Here is a 13,745-nt window from a genome sequence, read left to right as displayed (position 1 = left end):
CCCAAGCATGACAATATAAAAATAACCATATAAACATATGGTTTCTACTTCGCGGATTTTCTTATTTCGCGGGTGGCTCTGGAATGAAACCCCCACGATGGAGGAGGGATTACTGTATTATTGTATTGTAATAAGTACAACACCTACTCAAATCTGAATGCACAAATGCATTACTTTTATAATCCCAAATATCTTTTCAGTAGCATATTTTACAAATCAAAACGGAATTCGGCTGGATGCCGCTACTTGTAGGAAAATGTAAAAGATTTACATTTTGTAATTATTATTCCCATTCTGTGTACAAAAGCAAATAGCAAAAGGAACAATATTAGAAATGATTTAAACTATTCAAAGTTTGTCAGATTTTTTTAGTTTCTTAATAGTTAAATAGAATCTGTGTATTGCGGTTGAGTAAGACTGTCAATCTCAAGGCCCAAGGGCTGAATATGGCCATCAGACCATTTTAGAGCAACCTGCTTCATCAATGATCAAAACATGTTATATATGGCCTAGGGATCCTCCGATCAGATTTTTTAGGCCAATATCAATCACTGATTTTCTTTACTTCTTTACAAAATTTATACACTAAACCCATGCTTAACCAGATACATTGAAGCAGTATGTCATATAGTAATGTGTATTTATAATTAAACTATAGACCGCATGTGTTAACTGTTCACTTTTTATTAACAAAATGAAATTCTGTAGGCTTATTTTACAGTGACCATAAAAAGGCTAAAATAAAATTTACTTAAATACTTACAAAAAAATATGTACAAAAATATGAATCTATAATACATACGGCATAAAAGAAAATAAAATGCTTCTCAATTACAAGCAGTCACATTGTTTCAACATTTCTGTAATGTACCTATCTATAACAAGGCTTATAAAGTAGTTTTCATCATTTCTCTAACAACAAAAAATGTATATTATAATATAAAAAAACTATACATATACACACAATCAATTCATTGGTACTGAAAATTACACTTCTTAAATGTAAATATACCTGCACTTATTGGTTTTAAATCATATTTAATGATTGAAATATACATTTACTATATTTACACAGGTGTGTTTTCTTCTTCAGTGTATCAGCTAGACCTTTATAATTCTTGAAGTTTAAGTGTAAATATGGATTACCATTTTAATAATGCAATATTTGCTTCTTACCAAAACGTTTACTGTATAACACATAGCAATAAATAATGAACACAGTACCAATCTTTAAAAAAGTAACAAAATGTATTAAATCTATCTATCTATCTATCTAAATGTTCACAAGTTGTTTATTAGGGATGCTCCAATCAGGTTTTTTTAAGACCAACACAGATCACCAATTTCATGTTCCTTGATCAACTATTCTGATAGATTTTTTTTTTCCTTTGTCCCTATAAAAACTTTTTACACTAAGCTCCTGAATAACCAGACGCATATAAATGTTATGTCAAATATTAAAGTATTAACTTTGGTATTTTTACAATTAAACTATAGACCATAGGTTTTTACTGTTCTTTCTAATTAACAAAATTTAATTATTTGCCCAGAGAATTACATGGGTAATCAGACTTTATTACAAATACAGGCTCTATAAACATCCACAATTATATTAATAGAAAAGATGTTACATTAAGGGTAACATGGTAGAATGCATTATTCTGAACTGTAGAAACTGGTTAAAAAATGGATTAATGGACATCAGTGGACAAACTGAATGCAATCAGAAATTTAACACCAAGCCTCAGTTCCTTTTTAGTGATTGTGTAGGATATGGTATTAAAGAGCGATTAATCTCCTCATAAACCTTTAACAAATCTGTTAAACAATCACATTTCATCAGTCACATAATTGAAAGCTCTCAAAGCACACACAAATCTATTTCTGAACTAAAAACTAATGTGATAAATGGGGCAATAATAAAAGTCTACATGTATTTTGACTGCAAACCCAAATATTACTATTCCTGCAGTCTCGCACTGAAATTCTCCAGCCTTGAACACAAAGCATTTTCAGATATGACTTCTGCCATTTTTCATTTCGACATGTGTTAATGTGGTGCTGCAGCATCACTACTGGGTGCCATTTTCATATGTAATTTTTACTAATGTTTCATTGTGCCTTCTTAAATAATTAGTCTACTTGGAGTCACATAAATGCTGTACAGAATGACTAGAAAAGCTGGTACTGTTATGTACCCAGAATTTGATACAACTTTGGTACTGCTTTTGTGACATCCCGAATAGATACAAACAAACGGAAAAAAAATGCTGAAGAGGGTCACAATGTTTTGGCTGTATTCCCAGCAGTATTCAGCAGTTACGGGGGTGGGAAATTAACAATTTTTTACCAGGCATTCTCCATTTTCCTTCCATTATATGTACATTCCTTGAATGATGCTAGGGACTCTCGTCCGTCTCTCCATTTGGCAATCCTTCCAAGGAAGGTTACAATTGTTCTCTTGTCTAGCGAGATTCCAACACATACTAATACAGGCCCTGACAGCAGTTACTTTTACAGTATCTTGAGTAATTTTAATCTACAAAGATGTGCACACTTATCAATTTTTAAGTTGGATTACAAACTCTGTTTGGCACATTGATGAATGTATATCATGAATAGCTTAGTTCCATTCTCTGCATGAGGTATTTAGACGTCTATTTCCCTGTATTGCTTCAGATCACACAGAGGTGTGGACAACTAGAAAAAGTCTTGAGATACTGCTAATATTCTCCTCATTTCTAGATATAATATTTTTAATTGCTGATGCTTACACAGTAGAAGATTAGGGAAATAAGGAAGCCTCACTAATTTAAATATTTTATATGGAAGGCAAAAAGATTAATCTATCCTGTAATGGATCTGCAAAGAACACTTGCGTCTTTAATTGCTGTGTTATCACTGCTTTGCTTCTACCCAACCAACAAACCACCCCTGATTCTTTCTGCTCAGCATAGAAGAACTATGCACTTCTGTTTCCCCCTTCCACGAAACATCCTCATTTGCTTAAACAGTCATATCTCACTTGTTTCCAGCTTTGCTTTATTTTCGGTCTCCCATGAAGATACTGTACGTAAAAACTTTAATTAACTTAACTAATTATTTTTTCCTTTCAAAGACAGAATTATTTTTGGGAGGTGTCCACCATTCTATGCACATTTCATCATTGCTACCACTGCTTGAGTAACACCTAAAGATTACTTTGATAATTAAGCTATTAATAACTGAATCAATGCTGAAGGCTTCATATTTAAAAAGTAAAACTAAAAAATGAACAGCATATATTTTCTTTGGAAATTTACAGCAGCACAGTATATTACTGACACCCAGCTGCCACACAAAACACCTGCTGTCTTAAAAAAAAAACAAACAGTATAATTAAAGACCTCATCCATCACACAGAGTTCATTTTCTTACTCCTTCCTTCTAGCAAAAGGTATAAGACCACTGGCACTCACACCAGTAGATTCAGGAACAGTTTCTATCCAAAGAGTGTAACTGCCAATCATTACAAATATTGTAACATAAACACTGCATATACATTGTATATACAGTATTATACCTACAAATACTTGCAAATATATAGTACTGTATATATTGTATAAAATGCTATATATATATTTTGTATGCTACATATACTTGTGTGTGCACAAGTCTTATCATCATCATCATCATCATCAACTCTTCTCATGAGACATGCAAGTAAGAATTTCATTGTACTGTGTTCATTATGTACTATGAGCAGACGACAAACGAACTTAAAAATAAACTTAACACAGCATTGCATTTTTAAAGTTTTTTCAGCCAAACACAGTGTCCCTTCTTACACTTAAATCTTGAGAGTTTGGCTGCAAATACTTTATTCCTACTCTGCAAACATTCAACATAACTCACAAATAGAAGAATGGAGTTATTTTGGAGAAAGCAGAGACACTGTTAATGCCCTTGGTCTATTCTGCTCAAGCAACTCAAGCACTGAAAAGAACTCCTCCCAACACACATTAAACCTGCTGTTCGACCATTTCTTACATTTAACATTTAAAATATGCAATAAATCAACTATATTTGGATGCAGATTAAAAGTTGTGACACTTCCCATATCAGGTTTACAACATTTTCCTCCGCCACCCACACTCCTAAACCCATTCAGTCTTACAAACGGTTATTATTCACTTACTCTTCCTTGTGAGACATATGTTAAACCTGAAGCTCTCAGATGAATGTGACTGGATACATAAAGCTGTACTGACCCTCTTAAGCATCAACCAGCCATCATTAAGAAAGATTTCCAGTTTTTCGCTAGCTTTGGCAGTAACTGCAGCGCTAAGCTTACTGTACTCAAAGGTTTGTCTCACCCATAAGCGAAATTAGTACTTCTAACACAGAAATGAATTTCATGTATATTGATTTTTTTAAATCTCTGAATAAAAATATCTGATAAATAATAATCATCAAAAAAAAAAACAAAAAAAAAAACAATCAGACAAAATGAAAAAACTATTAATAAATCGGGACCTGTTACACAGGACTTCCAGAATCTGTAATGCTATCAAATCTATACTTTCACTCCTACTCTCATTTTTAAAAAGAGAAGAGTAAAAAGAGTTTCAGCCTCTACTACAAATGTGCTTGACACCATAACTAAAATTCTGTGTCGGGTTTGAAGCTGAATGTTGCAGTTTTATTTTTCAAACAGTAGTTTTAGCTGGAAAGAGGATTCACACCTTATACCTTCTATTGTCATAAATTGTCCAATTTTTCTATACCACCTCTAATGTGTCATAAAGCATCATTTAATTGATGGGGGTGAAGATAAACTATTTGAAAAGACTAGTTCTACTGTAATGTACTGAATATACAAGGTCTTGTAACCAATAATATTTAGGTGAAAACCAAATATAAAATTTTTAAAAGTACATTCTCCAGAAGGTGTGTTCAGAATTTAACAATTCATATTGCAAACAAGAAACCATTGGGGAAATTCAGCAGTAGTAGCAGATTTGACTTGGAGCTTATCATATTCACATAGGTTGATGTCGGGTGAAGACAAGTTACCTTTGTGCAATGTTTTCAAGCTTTGGAGATAACTAGAGTTTAAATGCAATTCTAATTATAATAATGATAAATTGCATTTATAGAGTGTCTTTCACAAACCCAAGGCCAGTTTACATACAGAGTAAAAAAAAAAATTACACAGAAGACAAAACTTCATTGAAGAGGAAAGTTTTCAATTGAAATTTAAAGGTGGAGAAAGAGGAGCAATCTCGAGGAAGAGAGTTCCAGAGTTGAGGGGCCATAACAATGAAGGACCTGCCTCCAAGGGTGGAGAGTCTGGTGCATGGGACAGTAAGGAGAATACGGCTCGAGGATCTAAGAGAACGACAAGGAGTGTAAGGAGCTAGGAGCTCAGTGTGGCAGAGAGGGGCAAGGTTATGTAGGGCTTTGAAGGTGAGAAGTAGAATCTTGAATTTAATCCTTGATGGAACCGGTAACCAGTAAAGTTGGGTGAGAACAGGGCAAATGTGAGCAAAACACTTTCTGTGGGTGAGGACTCTGGCTGTGGAGTTCTGAATATACTGTAGCTTCTGTATAGATTTTGCAGGGAGGCCAATGAAGAGGGAATTACAGTAATTTACTGTTGAAATGTATAGAAATGGAGGGGAATTTTAAAAGGATTTTACCAAGAAGGGAAACAAAATAAAATGCAATTGAAACATGGCATAATCACGACAACACTCTAAAACTGATGACCAGACAAGGTAAAAGCTCACCTGGAAGGCCACCAAAAGTCAATTACTGGCCATTTTTTGCATATTACAATTATTTTTGGTACATTTACATTTAAATGTGAAAAGCGCCTACTACAACTGCCATGTCTATCTGCCTTTGTGCATGAAACAAGCTGGCTCCAAGTGGGCTGTTTTAGTCAAAATCTGCCAGTTATTCTGCAAGGAAATTTGTCAAGAAAATTCAAGTTTCGTTTGATATATCTGAAATATAGTACACTGTACAAACTTTTGAAATTTCAAAATCTCTCACTGAAAAATGTGCAAACTTACCCATCTTAAAACAAAGAAACATACTGTGTGACTGAAGTTATGGATTAGTTTACTGTTCAGATTTATCACGAGAGAAGTCACATCAACTTTGTGTTTATTTCCCCTTTAACTCATCCGTCAGCAATTCTTATAGCAAACTAGATTCCCAGTATAAGTTAAATTTCTCAAATGACGCATGCAAGCAAGCCAGCACTCAACAAGCTCACCTCTCCTACTGCTTGAGAAGTTAAAAAAAAAAAAAAAGCAAGCTACTTATCCAGATGTGAATGTAAGAGGAAAGACATTATTTAAGCGTTACTCTATAAGCATACAGTGAACAAATACAGTGGAACCTCGGTTTGCGAGTAACTTGGTTTACGAGACGAGCAAAAATTTTTAATAAATTATGACTTGATAAATGAGCGAGGTCTTGCAGTACGAGTAGTATGTATACGCTTTGTCTGCTGAGCGTCATTTGATCACAACTGAGCTGATGGTTCTTCTCTCTCTCTCGCTGCAGGATTGTGGGCAATCGTCTCCTATTCTCCGTCTGAGTCGGTGTGCCTCACTCATATAGTCAACATCCGTACGAGCGTATACTGTTTACTGCAGCATTAGCATTGTGACTGTGTGTGAGCGTGTGTGTGCTCGCACGCGTGTGTGTGCTGTGACGTGCGAGTCCCCGTCTTGCACCCTAAAGCACGAAGCTGAGTCTCAGTACTTTAGCAACACCATCTTTATTCAGCTTGAAACAGCAACAGCGCGGTTATTTATTGTAGCGGGATCTGCCGCTCTCCTATACACAGACACAGCAGTCAGGCAGGGCCCTGCGCATTTATAATGTTCCTTGTATCACCCATCGATGGCAGGCGCTTACAGCATGTCCACGATCTCTTCGGATTCGCTTTTATGGCAAACTACTACAGCGCTGGGAGACTGCGATTGCTTTGGGACACTCTTCCGCGTGTTGTCCCGTTGGGTGCAATCCCACAAGAGTTTAGAAACTCACTCACAACAGCCATGATTCTTTTCAAAAGGTAAAGTGCAAGTTAATTTGTTTTATGTATTTTTACTTTATATTTTGTATTAATCATTTTTATATGAATAGTTTTGGGTTGTGGAACAAATCATCTGAGTTTCCATTATTTCTTATGGGGAAATTCACTTTGATATACGAGTGCTTTGGACTACAAGCACGTTTCCGGAACGAATTATGCTCGCAAACTGAGGTTCCACTGTATATACTCAGTGTTTAAATTAAATGAAAAACAAGTTCATGGCTGCATTATTCTGCATATTACAATATCAGAGAAATATTAAATGTAATTTTTCTGTGAACTCCGTGAATTCACCAAATATTATACATTTTCTAACTTGCTGTATTATCTGTCTGGAATGTGCTGATGAAGTGACAAGATGGAGTCCACTTCTCATAAGAAAGAATATGTAAACCTATTGAAGTTATCCAAGATGACACACTCAACCTTAAAAAACTACGGTCTGATGAGACCAATGGAGAACCTTTTGGCTATAATTCTAGAAGACATGCTGACATAATTTATCACCCAAAACACTCTGTACCTGGTATCAAGCAGCATATTGTGCAGGTAGCAGTTCTGGTCAGGATATACGGCAAAAATATCAAGATATTCTGCCACACAACCTGCTGCCCTCTGGTAGAAAGTTAAGTTCAAAATTAATTTCACCTTTAAGGTAAAACACCAAGTAACACAGTCAACTGAACTAAGGAATGACCAAAAAAAAAATCTTATTAATGAGCTTGCATTCTTTTGCTAAGAGCAGTGGGGTAAAACAGCTAAATTCTGGTAAATTAAGTTGAAAGCAATTTATCCAAACAAACCTCCTGCTTTAATAAAACACAAAGGTGCTTCCACAAACCAAAAAAGGGTGATCATCATGATGTTATGGTATACTCCATTCTCTACTTAAGTGCTCCCCTTCCAATTTACCATATCAGTTTTTCTCCTTTTGTTAACACCTGGCAGCAAGGAGACTTATATATTCTTGTCTTCTAACCCTGGGGCCAATTCTTTACTATGCTGCATATATGGAGAGCTCCTAAAGTGGTGTGTGTAGGACCTTTCCTGCAATGTGTCTCTTGTGCAAATGTACGATTCTGGTAGTGCTTTTGCCATTGGTAACCATTTAACACCTGAACATCTCTTTAAAAATTATAGGTTGTGATAAAATCTGCCAAAGATCCCTGAATTTAATAAGACTTCTCCAATTGCTTTATATACTTCCATATAGATAACATTACTGAATCCCCAACCATGTAATACAGCAAAATGCTTCTCTACTAAGATTACATATACAATTTTTGTTTTTTTTATCTCACTTATGTCCATATCTTGCCCACTTAAGCATAAACCTACATTTAATCCCACTTACAGCACCAGAATTACACCCTGGGCTGCAAAATATTAAAGTACGGTTAACAAGTTCAACAACACTTTGGCAAGTATGTTCAGCAAATATGTGCCAATCAAGCTACAAAAAATTTGTAAGAGCTTTACAAAAAATAGTTGATCACTTGCTTGAATGACCTGGAAAATGTATTTTCTTCCATACTTTTTTTTTTTTTTTTTAACTATTTATTAGGTCACTTGTTAATTTTTGTTTGCTGTGAATATCAGCTTAGTTTTTATTTTCACTGAGAAACATTACAGGTTTGATGTTCTTAATTTTTACTTTTTGTATGTCAATCTTTTAAAACTGATATAGCAATAACAAAATGGTAGCTACTTTCCTCTTTCTTCAACAACAATGGAAAACTAACATATGCCAGGTTTTACTGAGTTTATCATTATTTTTGAACAGCACTTTCAACTTTGGCAAAGCTCTTCAGCTGCCTTCACCAACACACAGTTTCTCGTTAATCTGGGAGGCTGTCTCACTGTTAGTGTTCTTACACTACAAAAAAAAACCTTTTAGCTTGGTTCAGCTTTATAAAACAAATGAAAAACGTTTAATTCCTCATTTTCCAATTCCCAGTCCACAAGGAAACCGGTTTCTACTTAAGAAGCTGCACAGGTTTCTACTTAAGTTCAAATGTGTATACAGCCACAATCATCTGACAGCACTTCCTATTAGTTCAGTATTGTACAAACCTCATAGCCAACTCACAGCAAAGGAACAAAATGCCATATCTATGGCATATGTTAGTCCTCATTTCTTTATTTCTTACTTGTTAGCTAAGTGCTATGTCTTACTGTATAGTTAACAGGCATGTGAAATTCAAATTCACAATGTTTTTGTTTTGTTTTTATTTTATTGACCTTCAACTTATTTTAGGATATCTTAGTAGTTTATAAACATGTGTACACATTCTCAAAAAGCCCAGTCCAATTTTTGGTCACAGTTGCTCTGTTGGCACACAGACAGCTCCGGAAACATGGCCAAAAACAGCCCTGGGCAGGTTGCTGGTGCCATTCATTGCATACAACCATGACATCTAATGTACACGCCTTAAGGGAGAGAATGTGTAAAACCCACACAGTAATGGGGAGAATGTGCACTCCTCACGTACAACTGGGTGCAGGATTTGAATTCAGGATGCTGGACATGAAAGACAGCAGTAGGGCTGGGTATCAGCACTGATTTCCCGATCCAATTCCAATTCACAATGTCTCAATTCGATGTTGATTTTATCTTGACTGAATTAGCGTGCACTGATATATCTGAAGTACTGGCTTTTTTTTTTTTTTTTTTTTTAGAAATTACTTAACCATGCATAGAGAACATTAATATAATGTGAAAAATTTCCAGAACACTTTATTTGAAGGGAGTGTACATATTGAATTCATAACTTACAGTATGCATAAGCCTGAAATGACATTTAAGAACAAATATTTGATTAGTAAGAAATAGTACTTTGAAGATGTGAAACAAAATATTGCTCAAAAAGCACTGCAAATAACATTATAAAATAATAAAATATTAAATTTATAAAATAATACATGTTATTCAATAACCTTATTCATGTGTTATGAATCTCCATGTAGACACCCTTCAACTAAAATGTAAGCCAAATTTATTCCCTCATTGGACATTTAAAATAATCTTGACTTAGTCGAAATTAAAGATATAGCGGGAAGACTCGTGTCTTTCCATAATTTTTCAGTTGCTCACTTGTAGCAGTCATGTTAATCAATCTTGAAAATGTGTCCTCACAATCCTCAAGCAAAAAGAAAGCAATTTAAAATGATGATCTAGAGCAGATTGCTTGACGACAGTGGCACTGAATGAATGGAACATGAAAGAAAAAAGAAATGGCCATCATGACTGATAATGCTGCTATTATGGAGCTACTTCAAGTCAACTGCTTTGCACACATACTCACTTTGGTATTGCATGCTACTCTGAAAATTCTAACAATTGCTGGGTGAGGCGTGTCGCAAACTTTTTCCATAGTAGTAGTACAGCTAGCCACATGCTTAAAGAGAAACAACGTTAATTGGACTTGCCAACACAAAAACATGTGACTGATGCGGTCATGCAATGTAACAGCACTTTGGAAATACAAGAAAGGTTTTTTGGAACAACAGCAAGCCATCTCAGCAGCTCTGCAAACAGGGAGCGACGATGCTCCTGGTGTGAATGGCATTCAGCACACTCATATACAACACATTCACGACAGGCACACGGTAATTTTTAATGTGTGATTGTCAAATAAAAATCTGCTGCCCTTGATGTTCAGCTGTCCACACATCTGGTTTAAGTGTCAAAGATGCTGATTTTAGTTAAACAGGACATACCATTTTATGCAATAGTAAAGTGTTTTTTCCATAGAAAGCCTTAAAAGGTACATTGGCAACATCTACTGGATCGGGCACCAAAAACGAAGATAAAAAAAAAATAATATATAGTAATTGAGCAGGATACAGAGTCACAAGATCAAACTTGAGACTTTAAGAATCGAAAACGAATCGTTTTTACCCAGGCCTAGACAGTGCCTCAAAATTTAATATATAACATACACAAACAGTGTATACAGATAAAATCTGTATAAATAGTGTAAACAGTTCTGCAGATGTGGCAAACCAAGTCTCTTTGTGAGTTTAAATATTTTTAACGATGGTACCTTACAGCTAAAAGATTAACAACTGAGCCTGCAAACTACTATACACACACGTTAGATTAAATACTGATAAGGATGCTATGTTTTCAATTTTACCTGTTCATGTATATTTACTTTGTTTTAAATTAAACTTGAGCCTTGATACAACCTCATTTTGTTGTTCATTCTTGTGTATTTTAATTGAAAAAATCACCCAACACAATTATTACTTACTGTATATAGTTATTATTTTGTGAGAAAAACATTTTTTAATGTGATAATTTTTGCCCTCATTGCAAAACTCTAGGTACAGTCAGTCACTGGTGAAACAAATAGGCTCAATATCAATCACTTAACACGGGGGGGGGGGGGGGGGGGGGGGGGGGGGGTGGAGGAATGATATCAAAAACGTGTGCAAAAACACTTAAAACACAAACAGGAACAACCACCTATACGTGTAAAATAAAAGGATTAGGAAAATGCTAAACAGATAAACACACCAGTTTTCTAGAGAAAATGCCAATGCTAAATAAAAACAACATGTATGCGTCATCATAAACAACAAAACCGGGAAATATCCTCAGTAAACAAAATACGTATATTATGGCATGCCAACCATTAACAATAAAACAGGGCAACGTTGCAGTTGAAAATAGTCTTCTGTCACAAGATTTAAAAGTGAAGAAGCGCCAGAAAAAGTACTACTCCTGTTTAAAGTAGTAGATATTGCATTTCACAAAGAAATAACCCACACCTCCCCTGTAACTGCCAGCACAGACCAGACAACTGTGTCAACATACAGTTTGTTTACCAAAACACAAAAGGAGTAGAACTTCATGGAATGCGACTACATCGTTTTCATTAGGTGCTGTGTGCAAATAAAACACTACATCTAGGATACATTGACGGTAATTCACAGCAGGGTTTACGCATCCGATGACCACACTGTGGCATCAGAATACGTGCACATATGTTGTTAACAATCTGACACCTGAAATACAATACCTAAAGTATCTTCATTTTAAACGCTGTAATTCCTAATTGTGCACCGAGTTTTACTGAACTTCCGAGTGTATAACTTGTACACTGAATCAAAAACCAAATTCTGAAAAACTCCACTTCTTCTTGACAACGAACAAAACGGGAAGAATTTAATAAGACTGTGTGCTTGCTTTTCGAATAAAAACGAGTCATGTAAGAAGAGGTAGCTAATGAAATACCCAGAATGCATTCAATACGCTAACGAATACCGCGGCGAAAGTTTCCACAAGCGTGAAGTAAACCACAATCAGCCCAAATGGCCAAGTTTTGCAAGTGATGAGATGTTGGATTGCTCACCAAAGAAAACACTTAACACAACGTGTCTGTGTACACTAACAAAGGAACATTTGGGCCTCTAGTTTTTCAAGCCCACTCTCATTTCTCAACCCTTGCCTAGACCGACTCCTGAATGTAACAGTACAAACTCAAAAAATACCCTTTTAAAATCGTTAATCAGAAATGGGTTTTACACGTGTTTCTTTTAATATTTTACAACTGAGGCGGTACACACTTCACGAGATTTTTTTTGCAGGAATGCCTTGCCACCAGACAGACTGACAATAGCACCACGCACCGATGACGGATCTCCGTTTGAATACACCCAAACAACACCCACCAAAAGCAGATCGCCCCTGCTTTTGTTTTAGATATCACAATCTTCATTCGCCCCTGCACTGAACACTTTTTAAGCTAAACAAGATATCCATGTGTTGCATATAAAACAGCACATTCATCGAGGAGAGAGCACATAAAGGCGTAGCCGCAGTCATTCAGTGCAACGCGGACTGGAAAAAAGTTTTGATGGCATCCTTACCAAGTAACAGCAGTTTCACCTCTCTGGCCGCTTTTTCTCCGTCATCTCGTAAATTTCTGTCGATCATTTTACTGCGTTCCACCGCCGCCTTGTCCTCCGTACTAAGCGTGCAGCCCATCGTTAATTATAAAGGATCCTCTTAGCAGTTAAAACAAAATGCAATCCAAACCTTACTGTATTAGCATGCGAAAAACGGTAGTATGGAAAACACACCCAGACAGCAAGACCAAAAATCTTCTAAAAATTACTTATCCCACAAAGTAAAAGAAATGCGACCGTCGTTAAAGGACACTAGAAACCACTCTTCTCTTCGTTTCTTATAGTCTCCTTTTCGTTGGATTTAAAAAAAAAACCCAATAAATTATTAAATTTTTTTGAGACGGGAAAAGGCATTCACACCAGTTTCCCTCAAGCAAGCTCGCCTCTCTCCTCTTCTCGGAGTAATTGCTTCGCAGCTTCCTGTTCAGAAATACTACGCATGCGCAAAGTCGCTTTCTCTGCCACCGCCTGCTTTTGCACTGCAGCGCTCGCGACCGTTCGCGTAACATTTGTTACCGAAAAAGGCGGGCGGTGTCTTTGGTAGGAAGCTGGAGCTTTGTGGCGTGTTTTAATCGACTGATTGATTAAATCAGGGCCAGAGCCGTATAAGAGGATTTACTTCGATTAACTCATGATTCCTAGTACAGGAAGAAGTTCTATTATTTAAGTCATTTTAAATGTATAAACAAGCATAGCTGAGCTTTCGCTGTCAGCTTGGCCTTCTTGAACCAAT

The 13,745-nt window shown here is 35.9% G+C and overlaps 1 protein-coding gene across 1 annotated transcript in view; it reads right to left on the bottom strand.

Moving 5' to 3' along the window:
* LOC114659384 (guanine nucleotide-binding protein G(i) subunit alpha-1) overlaps positions 1-13,433 on the bottom strand; it is an 82,290-nt gene extending 68,857 nt beyond the window's left edge. The window contains exon 1 of the mRNA XM_028811845.2: positions 12,974-13,433. Coding sequence (XP_028667678.1) covers positions 12,974-13,091 — 118 coding nt within the window. The 5' untranslated portion in view covers positions 13,092-13,433. The remainder of the gene's footprint in view (positions 1-12,973) is intronic.
* Between the last annotated feature and the right edge of the window lie 312 nt (positions 13,434-13,745).

This window comes from Erpetoichthys calabaricus, chromosome 1 (assembly GCF_900747795.2).
Source record: "Erpetoichthys calabaricus chromosome 1, fErpCal1.3, whole genome shotgun sequence".
NCBI lineage: Eukaryota > Metazoa > Chordata > Cladistia > Polypteriformes > Polypteridae > Erpetoichthys > Erpetoichthys calabaricus.
The sequence above is the reverse complement of the archived record's forward strand: the minus strand, read 5'-3'. Positions and strand labels throughout refer to the sequence as shown.